Below are 17892 nucleotides of genomic sequence, written 5' to 3' on the forward strand. Positions count from 1 at the left end.
GGAGTGACAGAGAAGTGGAGTTACTTTTAAGTGTGACTTTAGAATATAAAACAGGTAAAATACAAGAAAATATTGACGGTGGCCAAACAAATTGTAAACACATGTCGCACACATGACGCTGCACTGCAAAAAACTCAAAATCTCACCAGGAATATTTGTCTTATTTCTAGTTAAAATGTCTCATTTATAGTCAAAAAATCTCATTACACTTAAAACAAGAGTCTTGTTTTAAGTGTAATGAGATTGGTAATGATATTTCTTCATCATCTTCGGTAAACGAACGGCCAAAACGCATGAAAACACCACCGTTTTTGCTACGTGTAAACGAGGCCTCGGTGAAGACGGACCTCATAAGACGTCATTGATAAGTTTGTTACCCGTTTCCTTATCAATACCTGGAGATTGTGTGCCAGAGGTCGAGCATCGTGTACACAGATGTATTTAAGGGTAAATGTTTGTACCAACCTGTCGGATCCGAGGAGACGGAAGACCCTGCTCTGATCAGAAATCTCCTGAGTTACCTGCAAATGAAAAGGAAAAGAGAGACTTTAACTGATGACTATGATTCTTCTTGATGAAGAAATATCATGATAATTGTTAAGTTAGGTGGGTTTTTTTCCTCTCTTTTTAGCACCACACTGCAAAAACTCAAAATCTTACCAGGAATATTTGTCTTATTTCTAGTTAAAATGTCTCATTTTTAGTCAAAAAATCTCATTACACTTAAAACAAGAGTCATTACCAGAAAAATTACTTGTTATTTGACAATTTTCACCTGTTTCAAGTAAATTTTCACTTGAAATTAGAAGAAAAATCTGCCAGTGGGACAAGATTTATCTTCTCATTACAGCAGCAGAACTAAACCAGAGGAAACTACTGAAAACATGGACATTAAGGATCTTTGGTGGAAGATTTTGAAAATGAAGACACATTTTAGCAGAGTTTTTATTTTGTAATCTACATTTTAGTCTGGTTTTTATTCCTCTACAATATTGCATTATATATTTAATTATCGTTATCGTCACATGACCAGCATTTTTGTTGCGTCTCGTCTTCCTCAGGTGATAAAAGTTAACGAAAGCAACTTTAGATGGATGGAAGGATGGATGGATGGATGGAAGAAAGGAAGGATGGATGGAAAGAGGGATGGATGGAAGAAAGTTTTTCGGCACTACCTTGTTCTCTATAGCTGATATAACATGAATTACTCCTATGTGGGATCAATAAAGTTCTTATTTTTGCAATCTGAGAAAATTAAATATATTATATTTGGTGCCTAACTGTTTCCCAAGTATATTAGTGCGTGTGTGAATGAATAAATGAGACGTAAAACGTACATTTCTTTGTAGAAAGGCGCTTTATGAAAATAATTCCATTTACTTGTATTAGTTTACAGCGCAGTCTTGCCACATCCAATATGGCGGCGACGTTGACGTGTCGCAGCAGCTCCATGGAAGGATACGTATTTATGTCTATGGTGTCGAGGTCTCGCCCGTCGACGGCTCGTGTAAAACCTGCCGACAGATGCGAGACGCTCGGCGGGCGACACCTGCGAGGTGTGAGGCCTCGGCAGAGACGTGATCTGTTTAAGTCTGAGACAAAAAGGTCTCAGGTGTTCGGAGCACCCACCGAGACAAGCATGGATCACCAGGTCTGAACCCGCGCAGCTTTCAGGTTATGAGGAGAATCATAAGGCTGACGGGGGCTGAATTATTCAGCGCTGCTCCCTGTCGTGTGACAGCTTTCATTTATGATCCAACATGAATTTTACATGCCCTCTGACATTTAGAGAAATCATGGCTACGTCGAGCTGAGCCAAATTCAGAAAACAGAGCTTTTGTTTCCTCGAGTGTTTCAGCGTGTCACCTTTCATAATAACACAAGACTTCACCTCCCTGTGATCTCTTGAACTTTCATTGTGTAACGTAGCTTGACTCGTGATCGGGGGGGGGGGGGGGGGGGTTAACTCATCTCCAGGATCACACAGAGCAGCTAATCACACAGAAATAGATGGGGATTGACGAGACACGGAGGTGCTTGTTCTGTGAAAAGTCAGCATTCAAGAAAGACTCGAGGAAAACGAGCAACCATTAAAAATTAATCCTTAAAGTTGTGGGTTTTGGTTTTAGTGTCAAATATCATTAGAAAAATACAGCCATTAATGATATTCTAGGCCAGGGGTCCGCAACCTTTATTATCAAAAGAGCCATTTTGCCTCCACTTCTACAAACAAAATTGTTGGTAGCCGCAAAAAACAAGAGATTTTAGAAGTTTTCATCTTTTATTTATTTTAGCTGTTACAACCCCTAATTATAACTGTACTTAAAATAGCCTTTAACGGACGATCAAGCACGAGTTCAACCGGCTTTGGAAGTCACATTTTACCTCGTTGGACTTGAAGCTCTTCCCCTGCATGCCGTGCTTCCAGAAGGCCAGGACGCTGTCCTGAAGGCACACTGCAAACACGGAGACACGCCCGAGCAAACATTAATACTGGAAATGATAGATGTCGCTCTTATTTTATCTTCTTAAATACATCTGTGCCTTGAAAAAGACAAAAGCTCACATCAGTCTGTAAAAACAGAATCGTGCATTTCATCTAGACCAGGGTTCGGCAACCCAAAATGTTGAAAGAGCCATATTGGACCAAAAACACAAAAAACAAATATGTCTGGAGCCGCAAAAAATGAAAAGTCTTGTATAAGCCTTAGAATGAAGGCAAAAGGCGAAATGTCGAGAAAAAAGTCGAAATGTTGAGAAGAAAGTCAAATGGCGAAAAAGTCAAAATTTCAAGAAAAAAGTCAAAATGTCGAGAAAAAAGTCGAAATGTAAAAAAAAATAATCAAAATGTCGAGATTAATGTTGAAGTACAATCTCGAGAAAAAAGTGGAAATGTTGAGAAATAAGTTGAAATATTGAGATTAATGTTGAAGTACAATTTCAAGAAAAAAGTTGAAATGTCGAGATTAAAAAAGGAAAAAATAAAAAAAATAAAAAAAAATAAAAAAAGGAAAAAGAAAATAAAGAGGAAACATTTTTGAAAAAGCTCCAGGAGCCACTAGGGCGGCACTAAAGAGCCGCGGGTTGCCGACCCCTGATTTAGATAAAACCAAAATGTTGTGTAGCCACTATACAGCTTCTTTATTACCGGAAGTTCAACAGTTAATTTTCAAGGGAACATTAGATCTCTGGTTTAACGTCGACACAGAACCGCTTCGAGTTGGACGATCCGTCCAAAAACTCACCAACAGATTCGATGCAGAAATCGAAGCTGAGCTCGGACGCCAGCTTCTTGCTGGACTTCAGTTTGCCCTGAAGATTAACGATCTTTAAATTCTCTGGGGACAGATTTGAAAAGCCCACCGTCAACAGAGGATACATCCCATAATTGTATCTGAACGTCATCAGAACCAAACACTGGAAACAGGACGGTACTTACGATCCAAACACACCAGCACGGTGTCTCTCTCCAGCTGGGTGACGTGGATGGCATCGACCTGCTGGTTACCTGCAGGGAGACGACAATAACAGCAAGATTTACTCTGACGGACAAAAGGAAGACTTCCTGAAATATCTGGACTGATGAGATCCATAGACATATAAACGTATCTGCCCCATGGAGCTGCTGCGATACGTCAACGTCGCCGCCATATTGGATGTGGCGCTGTAAACTAATACAAGTAAATGGACTTATTTTCATAAAGAGCCTTTCTACAAAGAAATGTATTCATTCACACACGCACTAATATACTTGGGAAACAGAAAATTAAATATATTATATTTGGTGCCTAACTGAGATGGCAAAAATAAGAACTTTATTGATCCCACATAGGAGTAATTCATGTTATATCAGCTATAGAGAACAAGGTAGTGCCGAAAAACAATATATATCCCCCTCACAAAAATAAGAAAAATACAGAAACATATTTTCTCATCAACAAAGCATATTTTACATAAACATATTTTAAATTTTTCAAGTAACAAAATAACATATTTGAACCATTTTTCAGATTTTTTCAGTTTTTTTATTGTCTGAAAAATGGTTCAAATATGTTATTTTGTTATTTGAAAATTTGTTTTGGTGTGTTTCGATTAACATGAAAATCGATTTAGAATCGGAAAATTGATTTTTTCAACACATGCCTATTGATGTTGATTTTAGTTTTTGTAACCAGAAAACACAACAAATCTAAAAGTACAAGTTACCTCACAGGTAGGGCTGCCACCTTTCAGAAATAGAAATAAGGGACGCCCCAATTTCAGCAGCGCAGGCGCCAAAAAAAGAGACATCCCCAAAACTTCTAAACTGCATAGAAATGTGTTTTTTTTATATTAAAAAATAAAATGTTTTGATTTAAAGTTTAAAGTACTTTAATAGCATTGAATTTGCATGACTGTACAGACAGCCAACCATACTAGCATCCATCCATCCATTATCTTACCCGCTTTATCCCTTGCGGGGTCACGGGGGTCTGCTGGAGCCTATCCCAGCTTATTTTAGGTGAGAGGCAGGGGTTACACCCTGGACAGGTCACCAGTCCATCGCAGGGCCACATATAAACACACAAACCATGCTCACAATCACACTCACGCTCACACCTACGGGCAATTTTAGAATCGTCAATTAACCTAATATGCATGTTTTTGGACTGTGGGAGGAAGCCGGAGTACCCGGAGAAAACCCACGCAAGCACGGGGAGAACATGCAAACTCCACACAGAAAGGCCCCTGCCGGGCCTGGGAGTCGAACCGGGGACCTTCTTGCTGTGAGGCAACAGTGCTAACCACTAAGCCACCGTGCTGCCCCATACTAGCATTTATTACTATTTATTTCAATAATTCAACTTAAAAGGGTGAAACTAATATATTACATAGTCTCACAGTCTTACATGCAAAGCAAGATATGTTAAACCTTTATTTGTTACAATTTTGATGATCGAATTGTTTATTGATTTCATAAAACATTCACATTTTTTGAGATTTTTTATTTGGGGTTTTCATAAACTGTGAGCCATAATCACCAAAATTATAACAAATAAAGGCATGAAATATCTCACTTTGAATGTAGTTAGAAATAATATATTTGTTTCACCTTTAGTTAAATTTACTACGATTGAAGTTTTTCAATATATTCAAATTTTCCAACCTTCACCTGTATATTATGACATCAATAAATAAGAGCATAATAAATGTCCGTATTGGTTCAATACGGAACGCAACTTTTAATTCCCAATTGCGTAACAATTCCGTATTTTAAGGGACGGGTGGCGAGCCTGCTCACTGGTACAAATATGAGACCTATCAGTTGTTGTGACGTCTCCACATTCACGTCACAACGACCCGGAGGTGAATGTTGGACCTACTTGTTCCCATCTCGGTGAACCAGGACGAGCAGGAGTTGAGGTTGATGGTCTCGAAGCGGACGACCTGGGCCGGCTCGCTGCCCTGGCTGATGGCCACGCACACCAGGGGATACTCGTGCTCCGGAACCACCAGCATCTCAAACACCTTCAGCGGGCTGGGGAGCGGGAAGTCAAAGTGCTGCCCGGGAAGAGACAGGAGGAGGTTAGAGTCAACAGTTCTCAGAGGGAGTTACAGGAGCCGCTCCACAATGGAAGAAATGAATAAAAACACAAACAGTTAGCTGACCAAACACTTTACAACAAACATAAGAGCTAGCATAGAGAGCAAAACTACCGGAGTCAAATTCCTTGTTGGACAATGTTCGAACCTGGCCAATAAAGCTGATTCTGATTCTAGAAACAAATCTTCACATTATTTCATTTCATTTTCTTCTAGTTGCCAACCAAAATCTATTTTTGAAAATAGATGAGGTGAAAAATAAGCATCAGACTTGCAGAATTTCAATCATAAACTGCATTTTTATGTCTATCCAAATTTATGTTCTTATTCTTTTGTAAATTGATCAGTAAATATAGAGGTATGTACTCATAGATTTAGCAAGAAATCAGAGTTATCGTTTTACAGACTGCCGAAAAATAAGCTTAAGAGAGACAAATGGATCGCTGCAATTCACAGAAACAACTGGATTCCAGGCACCGAAACGTGGATTTGTGGTTCCCATTGTGTATCAGGTAATGTTGGATTTTTGGGTAGCTAACGTTAAACGGTCAAATCATAAAGTTCGGTGTCCTCATCACTTTAATTTCTCCAACAAATCCTGCCTTGAAGTCGGACCAAGCCTCAAGACTTTTGTATGCCTTCAAGCTTTGCTTCGTATATTTCCCCGGCGTATAAATTAAGTACATATAAATATCAGGAAACTGGATTTGTGGCCAAATATTAATGTCCATGGACCACTGGTTCTTGGTAACTGTACCAAATATTAATGTCCATGGACCACTGGTTCTTGGTAACTGTACGGGTCACTGTCAAGTCCAACTGACGCCAATTTAAGCCCATAATCGGCTGTTATCCCGTCTTCTCCACTAGTTGCAGCCATTTTTGCTGATGTTTTGCCACTCAGTAATGTAACTCATGTAAGCTGGGGAAGTGACGTCAATGCATACACTATTATTCCATAAGGATGTTGGGTGATGTAAAGGTTGCAGCAGACTGACCTTGATGAGCATGAACCTCTGCATGGGCTCGTACCACTGCAGCAGCACGATCCCGGACTGCAGGGCCCCACACAGGTACTTGTGGCTGGTGTACGGGTTCCTCACTGTGGGACGGATCACAAACCAGTGTAAACGCAGTCGTACTGAGCCGTGAACATCCTGCCCCTCCTTTTCAACCAGGTGGAGGTTTTTTCCATCTAAACCCAAGTCACCGTAGAGCCAGATCAGGTATCAGCAACCTCCGGCTCTAGAGCCGCATGCAGCTCTTAAGCACCTCCCTAGTGGCTCCTGGAGCTTTTTTTTCTTCTTTTTTTTCCTCCTTTTTTCCCCTCTTTTTTTCTCTCCCTTTTTAATCTCGACATTTCGACTTTTTTCTCGACATTTTTACTTTTTTCTCTCGACATTTCGACTTTTTCCTCGACATTTCGACTTTTTCCTCGACATTTCCACTTTTTTCTCAACATTTCCACTTTTTTATCGAGATTGTACTTCAACATTAATCTCGACATTTCGACTTTTTTCTCGAAATTTCAACTTTCTTCTCGACATTTAGACTTTTTTCTCGAAGTGCATAATGAAAGAAAGAAATCTTCCCCCAGTTATAACTAATATAGAAACATGCAGCATGTGTTGTCTTCATTCTAAGGCTGATACAAGACTTTTCATTTTTTGCGGCTCCAGATATATTTGTGAGAGTGAGTGAGTTATATTTGTTTGAATGTTTTTGATAAATGTATATATCTTTGTTAAATAAAAAGCCGAGACAGTTACTAGCTGTCTTGCATATCTTAAGCCCCACCCACACCAAACATAAACACACATGACGACCGCTTCTTCAGCCTAATTTTGTCGAGGAATAAAGAAATGTCTTTTTAGTTGATTTCCGTAGTTGAAGCCTCCACTCCTCAGGTATTATACCAGGAACTAAGTTACAGCTCTGACTATCAGAAATATATCACCAGACATGAAACTGGAGGAGATTCTGTTGCCAAATGTGAATTCTAATGCTGGTAACATGACTGTTTTGTACAGGGCCATGTATGAGTGGAATTCATTTCCCAAACACATCACAAAAACAAACAGCATAAGAAAATTCAAATTATTAGTTAAGCAACATCTTTTGAATCAGTATAAGTAAAAAAATCATAGAACATTGAAATAGAGATCACTTAAACAAGCAGCTTGCTCAGACTGATTGTCTGACTTGCTGGAAATTGAAACATAGTTGGTTATGACTGTTGTTGAATGTATTTTTTCTTTTTTTTTTTCTTTATTAGATCAGTTGTGTCTAGACTGCAAATGAAAGGAAATTGTGGACTGCTTTTCAGACTTTTTGACGACCTCTTAACTGTGCAGTGTTTTTGTTTTGTTATGTTCTCATTTCGCTCTCTTCACTTTGTGGAATGTCTCTTTTTTTGCCGAGTCTTTTTAATTTGATATTCTCTTTATCTAGTGGAAATGTATTTGGTTTGCTTTTATTATGTTATGTTTTAGTACTGTATTATCTTAAAATGTTGGCGGACCCCAGGAAGAATAGCTGCAGTCGTGCTGTAGCTAATGGGGATCCTAATTAAACAATTAAACTCCGGCAGAACGGAAGGACAGAACTGCATTTACAAGGGCGGACTAAACCACTTTTACATTCATGCATACTGGTGCACCAAAATTGGAGGACGTGACGTGATAAAGAACGTTCCTCCAACGTGTTTGGATACGATTAGATGAATGAAACGGCGGCCGGAGGAGAGATCACTCACCGATGCAGCATTTGTGGCAGCCCTTTGTGTCCGGGATCTTTGTCGTCAACGCAAACCGCCTGAGGAGAAAACAGGAGTTTTTCTTACCGGCGTAAACAGATATGTTGACGTTACCACGTCGACTGAATAAAAACGACTGGAAAGTTTGAGTTTGGCACACTGCAAAAACTCAAAATCTTAAGAATATTTGTCTTATTTCTAGTTAAAATGTCTCATTTTAGTAAAAAAATCTCATTACACTTAAAACAAGACTCATCACTGGAAAAAAAAACAATTTTCACCTGTTTCAAGTAGATTTTCACTTAAAATAAGTAGAAAAATCTGCCAGTGGAACAAGGTTTTTTTTGCTTGTAATGAGAAGATAAATCTTGTTCCACTGGCAGATTTTTCTACTTATTTCAAGTGAAAATGTACTTGAAACAGGTGAAAATTGTCAAATAAGTTATTTTTCTGGTAATGATTCTTGTTTTAAGTGCAATGAGATTTTTTGACTAAAAATGAGACATTTTAACTAGAAATAAGACAAATATTCCTGGTTAGATTTTGAGTTTTTGCAGTGCAAAGAAAAAGAAAAAAAAAACTAGACGGGATAGTGACCTTTTCCCCATAAGTGGTAGGAAAGTTGGCAGTAAGCTATTAGAGGATTATATTTCAGAGATAAGAGTCTGTGGATCTGACCTGGGCAGGATTTTGTCCGGGAAGCGATGAGTCTGGAACTGGGCGGCCAGGCCGGGCTTCTTCAGCTGCTCAAACAGCCCGATCAGGTTGTGGGAGTAAAGCTGGAAGGATCTCCCTGCAGCAGAAACAAGACCATCCTTAACTCCTTTTATACGACCAGTCAAATATACACTGCAAAAACTCAAAATCTTAAGAATATTTCTCTTATTTCTAGTTAAAATGTCTCATTTTTAGTCAAAAAATCTCATTACACTTAAAACAAGACTCATCACTGGAAAAAAACAACAATTTTCACCTGTTTCAAGTAGATTTTCACTTAAAATAAGTAGATTTTTCTACTTATTTCAAGTGAAAATTTACTTGAAACAGGTGAAAATTGTCAAATAAGTTATTTTACTGGTAATGACTCTTGTTTTAAATTTTTTGACTAAAAATGAGAAATTCTAACTAAAAATAAGACAAATATTCCTGGTAAGATTTTGTGTTTTTGCAGTGTACTGACTTTTCAAAAGTGCCTGAACAAGTTGGGATCCCATGAAGCCAGTTCTCACATACAGGAAGGTTAGACGTGAACAGGGGTAAAAACAGAAGTGTGATGATGATGTGAAGCATGATTACCTTCTGATGAAGCCAGTTAGTAGAATATCAAATCAAGCCAGGCGAGAGGAGGATGGATAGAGTCCAAGGGAAGAGGAGAAGAGAACAGAGGTTAAGTATACCAAGGGGCAAACTGACGAAGGTAAAACCGAAAGTAGACCTTGCACTCTGTAATCTCATCCTGAACCGTTAAACCCAGAAAAGGATCGGCTCTTAGGACGGCCAAATGGAGTCACATTTCTGACCACATATCTGTTTTACACAGAAATAAATCAACAGCTAGTATATGTTGACCCGTTAAAGATCGATATACAACAGCCTAGTCCAGGGGTCGGCAACCCAAAATGTTGAAAGAGCCATATTGGACCAAAAACACAAAAAACAAATATGTCTGGAGCCGCAAAAAATGAAAAGTCTTGTATAAGCCTTAGAATGAAGGCAACACATGCTGCATGTTTCTATATTAGTTAGAACTGGGTCCTTGGCTGCAAATGTAGCTGCTAATGTCTTTCTACATGACTCTTTTTGTTACGCGAATCTATGGAAGAGTATTAGGGCTAGGAAGGAGAAAAATAAAATGATATTTTAGAGGAGGAAGATTCTTTTTTTTCTTCATTATGCACTTCGAGAAAAAAGTTGAAATGTCAAGAAAAAAGTCAAAATGTCGAGATTAATGTTGAAGTACAATCTTGAGAAAAAAGTTGAAATGTTGAAAAAAGTGGAAATGTCGAGAAAAAAGTCAAAAAGTCGAAATGTCTAGATTAATGTTGAAGTACAATCTCCAGAAAAAAGTCGAAATGTCGAGAAAAAAGTCAAAATGTCGAGGTTAATGTTGAAGTACAATCTCGAGAAAAAAGTCGAAATGTTGAGAAAAAAGTCGAAATGTTGAGAAAAAAGTCGAAATGTTGAGAAAAGTAAAAATTGAGAAAAAAGTCAAAATTTCGAGAAAAAAGTACAAATTTCGAGAAAAAAGTACAAATTTCGAGATTAAAAGGGAAAGGAAAAAAGAAAAAAAAAACAGAAAAAGGAAAAAAAGAAAAAGAAAAAAAAACAGAAAAAGGAAAAAAAGGAAAAAAAGAGAAAAAAAAAGAAAAAAGGAAAAAAAAAGGTCAAACATATTTGAAAAAGCTCTAGGAGCCATCAGGGCGGCTCCAGAGCCGCGGGTTGCCGCCCCCTGATCCATACGTTCCACTGGTGCGTCACAGCCTTGCGGCTCTAGCGGTAAACAACAGACGGTTGTTTTAAGGCTGCAGAGATGGAAGGCGCTGCCGTCAGAGGCGGCCAGATAACGCAGGACAAAGAAGCGGCAGGTTATGACGGTGAAGCAGGAGGCCGTGATAAGTCCTCAACTCACCCGACAGAGACATCAGGTTGTTGTTGATAACGTACAGCCACGTGCACTTCCTCGGGAAAAGCTGGAGAGGGAATTAAACAAACAACCAGGCCATTGTCACCATGAGCTCCGGAGGAAAAGCATTAAAACCAACACTTATTTGTCAAACTTTGGAGGGTACAGCAGGTCCGCAAACCTTCTTCCTGCTAAAGCTCCGTTAATCCTAAAGAATTCAGGCCACTGAAGCCGAGGCTCAGTGCTGCTCGGGTTGTTGTGTTGCTTCAGCTAAAAAACTATTTCAGGAAGTAAATTTGTTTTGCCACACTGCAAAAACTCAAAATCTTACCAGGAATATTTGTCTTATTGTTAGTTAAAATGTCTAATTTTTAGTCAAAAAATCTCATTACACTTAAAACAAGAGTCATTACCAGAAAAATAACTTATTTGACAATTTTCACCTGTTTCAAGTAAGTTTTCACTTGAAATAAGTAGAAAAATCTGCCAGTGGGACAAGATTTATCTTCTCATTACAAGCAAAAAAAAGCACTGCCAGATTTTTCTACTTATTTTAAGTGAAAATCTACTTGAAACAGGTGAAAATTGTTTTTTTTTTCCCAGTGATGAGTCTTGTTTTAAGTGTAATGAGATTTTTTTGACTAAAAATGAGACATTTTAACTAGAAATAAGACAAATATTCTTGTTAAGATTTTGAGTGTTTGCAGTGCAGACACACAAGTTATTACTTCAAACTAAAATACTTTTAATTTGAAAGTCTTCAGTCAGTCAAATCTTACATTTTGGTTTCTCTTCATACAAGTAGGTCGGCAAGTATTATTTGTAACATGTTTGTAATATGTACAATTGTGATACTTTGTCCAAGTGTCTTTTGAAAAGCAGTTTTCTTGACATGTCTGTAATTCCTAGATGATGAATACCATTTTTTGGTGAAACCTGTTAAATTAAAGCTGCAAGTCTAGACATTGATCACATCTGTGTTTTAAAATCCACGAGGCTTAAGTCATAAAAACTAAGTACTTCTGGATTTAACTTTATCTAAGCTATACATTGGAATTTAAAAACAATGTGCACCGTCAGCCAACTACGGTCCGGAGACGGTTTAGTACTCTGCAGACATCAGCACCTCAGCATCAAATGAGACATATATTACTGTCAACAGACAAAAAGAGGAGCAGAGTTCATTTCCATGTAACTGGATAGTTTGAGTCTTAACTCAAAACTGCTCCGATTTCTGTCATTTGGCTCCCAAATGAAACTTTACACTCGTTATCAACTAGTAAGTTGATCAAATGTCAGAGTATTCCTTCAACTTTGTGAATTTATGGATCTAGTGTCACGGGTATCCTGTAAGAGAATAAGAAGCCTCAGATGTTAACAGGATGAGCAGATCCTGAATGCACAGCTTTGAAGTGGAAAGCAATAAAACTAGACATTGATCTCATAAAGACGCAACTAAACAAATGTTCTTGTGATAACTGTTGTACCTGCTCCATCGTGGCTTCATGCAGCTCGTTCAGATTTAGCGTGTAGATTCCGTCCTCCGTCCCAAAGATCAGGTACTGATCTAGAAAAGGGAAACAATGACTAAGAATTAAAGCTGCAAGCAGCGATGAACCGGCCCTCACGTGTGCAATTTTCACCAATCGAGGTCAAGGACTCAAAACTAAGTCCGATGACACCACCCACGAGTCTTTATGTCAAACCATTCAAAAGTTATGGCAGAAAACAGGAACTATCACATATCGACCAATCAGCTACTAGTAACCCTTCCTGTTTAACGTTGAAGTTTGACGTGGCGCCACGGCCACGACATTTCACGAAAACTCACGATTTTGATAACTTTTCATCGTTAACGTCTTTTGTGTCTCCTGAGCGAGTTTTATGTATGTTTATAACGGACGATCCTGCTAGGAGGAGTTTGTTAAAGTACGACACGTGAAAATGGCATAAATTGCGCCAAAATTACACGATTAATTCAAAATGGACGACTTCCTGTTCGGTTTCGGCCATGGCGCCAAGAGACTTTTCTTTACGTTGCGACATGATACAGGTGTGTAGCGATTTTCGCCCATGTACGTCAAACAGTATTGTGGGGCTTGAGTAATCTTTCGCCACATGGGACGTGCGTGCCAAGTTTCACAAGTTTGAGTAAGTTATGCGGCTCAAAAACACAATTGTTTTCGGATAAAATAATAATCGTTGTGATTTCAATAGGGCTTCCCACAAGCCTTGCTGGTGCTCGGGCCTTAATTAAGCATTTGCTGTAGGGCTGAACTATTAATTGCATTTGTGATAATATCGCGATGGGATAAAACAAGATTTTCTAACCGCAAAGGCTGCGATTTGACCAGTCACGTGATCTGGTCACATGATCCCTGGTCACGTTGCCGGCAGGGGAAAAAAAGTCAACAGTGCGTGTCCGCGTGTGACCTATCTACCATGGCCTCAGTGTTAGGGCTCGGCCAGGCGGGGCTTTATAAATATATGGGCTTTATAAATGTATTAAATATATGAGCGCGGAGTCGGCGTGGCGCTGCGCGCAGCGACAAGCCAGGCGCGCACCGGCAGACAGTGGAGTCGCGCTGTGAGCCTGAACCTGCAGCCCGTCAGCTCATCAGGAGGTTAAATAGCGGGACTGCCAGTTGTTCATTACTGGTTCGTTTTGTTATCTCTGAGATTTTTAAATTATTTGTGAAGACGTTCTGAGTTCCCTGTGAGGAAGGTTTTTTTGTTCCCTGTGGGAGTTTTTCTGTGTTTTTCTATTAAACTACGCCTCGTTTTGGCTAAAGTTTAACCCGGTTTGGTGTCGTGCGATTGGGTTCAGAGAGAACGACCCATAACACTCGTGTGTACAGACATGTGTAGACGTGTTAAAGAGGTAAAGCCACAGATTTGTTTTCTTTATTGTTGTAATCTGTGCTTTAAATAAATCTGACATTGTTTATTATAAAACAAACTGATTTATTGCTTGTGTATTACATGAGAACACATGAGAACAGGACCTTGAAAAAATAATCGCATATTAAATCGCAATCGCAATATTGAGGAAAAAAATCGCAATTAGATTATTTTCAAAAATCATCAGCCCTAATTTTCTGTGATAAACTGATGAAATGCTGCAGAGGTCACGGTTGGTGCACGTACCTTTGGTGTCTGGGTGGATCCACGATGTGGCACAGTTGATTTTCAACGGACAGCCATCAAACACTTTGGAGAAACAAGCTCCCATCTGCAACAGAAAGCAGAGCGGGTTCAGAGCCGGCAGCATCTGGGAGGATTTAATGAGCTGGAGCCCAGCCGAAACCACAGAGCAGAAAACTCCGGACCCCAAATATCTACAGAATGTACAGCAGCAGCAGCAGCAGCTCCGACCAGAGTTTAATAACAGCGTCCACAAAGGCAGGACCGGCGGGGGGGACGAGGGACCGGCGGGGGGGACGAGGGACCGGCAGGGACGATGATTCACTCACCAGCACTTTGGGAGTGGGCGGCAGGCCGTTGATGGCTGGTTTCTGAGGAGGAGCAGGAAACACAAACCATGAGATACCAGAGATGCTCAAGACAAAAGCAACAATTATTTTAAATGCAGCTCCAGAATGTCGCTCTGGTTCTGTACAATGGAGCGAATCGCACACATTATGGTCTGTTTTTGTGTGTGGTCTGTCGAAAGTCCGACGTTCAGCATGAACGGACGCCAGAACTCTGACTGTAAGCGTTGGATCGGCCGAAGGAAAAGCTCCAGACTTGAGGTCTCGTTGGAGCCACTCATCACATTTACACTCCAACACCACATACGACATTTTTATCCTAAAACACAACTGCACTAGAGGTTAGAATAACATTCTGACCAGTGTTGTTTTCGTCAGCAATGACGAAATTATTTCGTTGACGCACCTTTTTTTCATGAGGATAATGAGTCAGTGACTACGTTTACATGCAGTCAAAATTCGGGTTATTGCTAATATTCCGGTTACTGAAACATTGGGAATATTCCGTTTACATGGTAATTAATCATTTGGGATATCTGGATCAAACCAGCGAAGCACGGAGAACGTCATGACGCAATTACCGTCATTTCCGCTTCTTCTTCTTGTATCCAAATTCAAAACAAATGCTGCTTCGTGCAACTTTTCGCTCACCTTCTTTTAAATCTCGCAATCTCTGTACTTTCTACCATCTACAAATGCCAAAATGTTCATATCCTTCATTACATTTATGAAGTGATTAGTCTCCTCCTGGTCTTGTGTTTCTCCGTGTTTATAAGAACTTCCTGGACTCAAAAGACCAGGATTCCTGATGCGCAAAAAACAAATTCATGTTCCGTTTGATGGGGATATTCCGTTTGGCGTTTACATGACCCAATATTCGGGTTTTAAAAGGAATAACCCAGGGGTCAAATTCGGGTTTTTAAAAACCGGAATATGAGCAAATTAGGGTTATTCAAATGGGTTATTGGTGTTTACATGGCCGTGCAAAACTGGGTTATTGCTAATATTCAGGTTTTTTTTTTCTTTTTTCTAGAAGCAAACAGCTCTTACGCTTAATTACAACAAATCAAAGTCCTTGGGAGTGCGACAAACATTAATAAATGTATGGAACATATAATAGATAAATGAATGATCGATGTGGCAGCGATTGAGGATAGAACCGGCAGACCAGGAAATACACACCGGCACCGAAGACATAGCACTGCCTTTTATTTACCTCCGTACATTACACACATGAGTACTGCACAACCACATGCATGCCAAGAAATGGAGGATTAATATTCGGGTTTTAAAAGGGTTATTGACTGCATGGAAACGCAGTGAGTGACAAGCTTATCATGGCTCTTTGATGACTAAAACACGACGAGACGTGTTTGAGTTTTCGTTGACGAGACTAGACGGAAATGTTAGCGGGTCAGACGTTCAAAATGCATGACATTTCTGCCTGCTTTTGACATGTATGTAAAAAATTACAAAATATCAGCAATAGTGCTGCAACCTATCCTTGTTTGGCCACGCCCACCTGGCATCACGCCAGCAGCTACACTGCAAAAACTCAAAATCCTACCAGGAATATTTGTTTTATTTCTAGTTAAGAATGTCTCATTTTAGTCAGAAAATCTCATTACACTTAAAACAAGAGTCATTACCAGAAAAATAAGTTATTTGACCATTTTCACCTGTTTCAAGTAAATTTTCAGAGCCACATGCGGCTCTAGAGCCGCGGGTTTCTGACCCCTGGTCTAAATGAACAGCACACTTGGCTTTTTTTGTAACGTTAGCAGCATGTTTAGCCATGTTTACATTCAGTGACGGTGTGGTCCTCTCTTTGTGTTTATGTTCCGTCTGCACGTTGATATGTTAAACTGGTTGAGTTATATGTGAAGATTTATCACATGTAGAGTCTGCTAGCTTTAGGCTAAAAAAGGAATACTGGTGAAAATACTTTTTTATCTTCTCTCTTTTTAACTAAAACTGGACTAAAACCTTTTTGAGTTTTCGTCGACTAAAACTATCACATATAGAAATGACTAAAACTAATAAGCATTTTCATCCAAAAGACTAAGACTAAATCTAAAATGGCTGCCAAAAACAACACTGTTTGACAGCCCTAGCTAAAACACGACTGCACTAGAGGTTCTAAGTACATTCTGAAACGGTTGGACTCACAGGAAACTCCTTTTTCTCCTTCCGGTGCTGCTGGTTGGCCGGCGGTTTGGGGCTGCCTCCGTTCACGCTGCCGTCTGAGTCGTTATCTGCCAGCGGAGAACAGGCTGGTGAAATTCACTGACGGGAAACTTAATCACAGCGTCACACAAGCTCAGAGCAAGCCTGCCTTACCTTTACTTAGAGATTTACTGGGAGCTTGGATGGAGAAACAGAATAAATGCTCTTTTAGAGATCTGACCGATTCAAGAGGACGATGATGATGGAAATCAAAACGAACGTGGTATTGTTTATTCTACAGGGAGAAATAATAGTGGTGAGGCTCACCGGGGTCGGAGGCGTGCGACAGGAGGCCGGGGCTGCTCACGCTGGCCGACAGGAAGTCTGGAGACGAGTGGTCCACCTTGCTGCCTTGCTCGGGGGTGCTCTGTCTGCGAGCCGCCTGGCTAGGTCCATTCTCTGAGTTAGGAAACCGCCGTACCGTCAGAGATCGCTCGTCGTTAAGGCCGACCTCCTCATTCGAGTTCGAGTTGTTTAGACGTGGCTTAAGGGGGGAAAGAAGAAGATGAAAAACAGATAAGTCTTCATTCATAACGCTGGACGACTAAAGACTAAAGAGACAGAGTCTGCAGCCTTTACCTTCGGAGGCAGCGGAGGGGGAACACCTGGCTTCATCGTTGACCTGAAAGAGAGTTTATTTCAGTGAAATATGTAAACTTATGGTTGCATATGCCTGATTACATAAAATAGGTCCAACCCTGTTTAGAATCTATATAAACAACATTGCTCCTGCTGCAGGCAGTTTGCACATTCATTTATACACTGCAAAAACTCAAAATCTTACCAAGAATATTTGTCTTATTTCTAGTTAAAATGTCTCATTTTTAGTAAAAAAATCTCATTACACGTAAAACAAGTGTCATTTCCAGCAAAATAACTTGTTATTTGACAATTTTCACCTGTTTCAAGTAGATTTTCACTTAAAATAAAAGACATACAACAACATAGAAAAATCTGCCAGTGGAATAAGATTTTTTTTGCTTGTAATGAGAAGATAAATCTTGTTCCACTGGCAGATTTTTCTACTTATTTCAAGTGAAAATTTACTTGAAACAGGTGAAAAAGTTATTTTTCTGGTAATGACTCTTGTTTTAAGTGTAATGAGATTTTTTGACTAAAAATGAGACATTTTAACTAGAAATAAGACAAATATTCCTGGTAAGATTTTGAGTTTTTGCAGTGTATGCTGACGATACCATCTTGTACACATCCAC

The 17892-nt window shown here is 39.6% G+C and overlaps 1 protein-coding gene and 1 non-coding gene across 5 annotated transcripts in view; both read right to left on the reverse strand.

Moving 5' to 3' along the window:
• The window catches only part of map4k5 (mitogen-activated protein kinase kinase kinase kinase 5), a 65999-nt gene that overhangs the window by 5985 nt on the left and 42122 nt on the right, over positions 1 to 17892 (reverse strand). For 2 of the 4 annotated variants that reach the window (XM_061743724.1, XM_061743722.1), the window contains 16 exons: positions 17258 to 17300; positions 16946 to 17162; positions 16793 to 16816; positions 16622 to 16707; positions 14435 to 14476; positions 14109 to 14193; positions 12449 to 12528; positions 10968 to 11028; positions 9017 to 9131; positions 8339 to 8397; positions 6582 to 6685; positions 5364 to 5541; positions 3440 to 3508; positions 3246 to 3338; positions 2386 to 2456; positions 466 to 521 (listed from right to left, as the gene is read on the reverse strand). In XM_061743724.1, the coding sequence (XP_061599708.1) occupies positions 466 to 521; positions 2386 to 2456; positions 3246 to 3338; positions 3440 to 3508; positions 5364 to 5541; positions 6582 to 6685; positions 8339 to 8397; positions 9017 to 9131; positions 10968 to 11028; positions 12449 to 12528; positions 14109 to 14193; positions 14435 to 14476; positions 16622 to 16707; positions 16793 to 16816; positions 16946 to 17162; positions 17258 to 17300 (1383 nt within the window). The remainder of the gene's footprint in view (positions 1 to 465; positions 522 to 2385; positions 2457 to 3245; positions 3339 to 3439; positions 3509 to 5363; positions 5542 to 6581; positions 6686 to 8338; positions 8398 to 9016; positions 9132 to 10967; positions 11029 to 12448; positions 12529 to 14108; positions 14194 to 14434; positions 14477 to 16621; positions 16708 to 16792; positions 16817 to 16945; positions 17163 to 17257; positions 17301 to 17892) is intronic. The other 2 variants (XM_061743725.1, XM_061743723.1) reach the window with 1 other exon arrangement.
• Positions 15586 to 15725, reverse strand: LOC133462997 (small nucleolar RNA SNORA57). The gene has a single exon (XR_009784321.1). It is a non-coding gene; the product is annotated as a small nucleolar RNA SNORA57 (small nucleolar RNA).

The sequence above is a fragment of the Cololabis saira genome, chromosome 16, assembly GCF_033807715.1.
Source record: "Cololabis saira isolate AMF1-May2022 chromosome 16, fColSai1.1, whole genome shotgun sequence".
In the NCBI taxonomy this organism is placed as follows: Eukaryota; Metazoa; Chordata; class Actinopteri; order Beloniformes; family Belonidae; genus Cololabis; species Cololabis saira.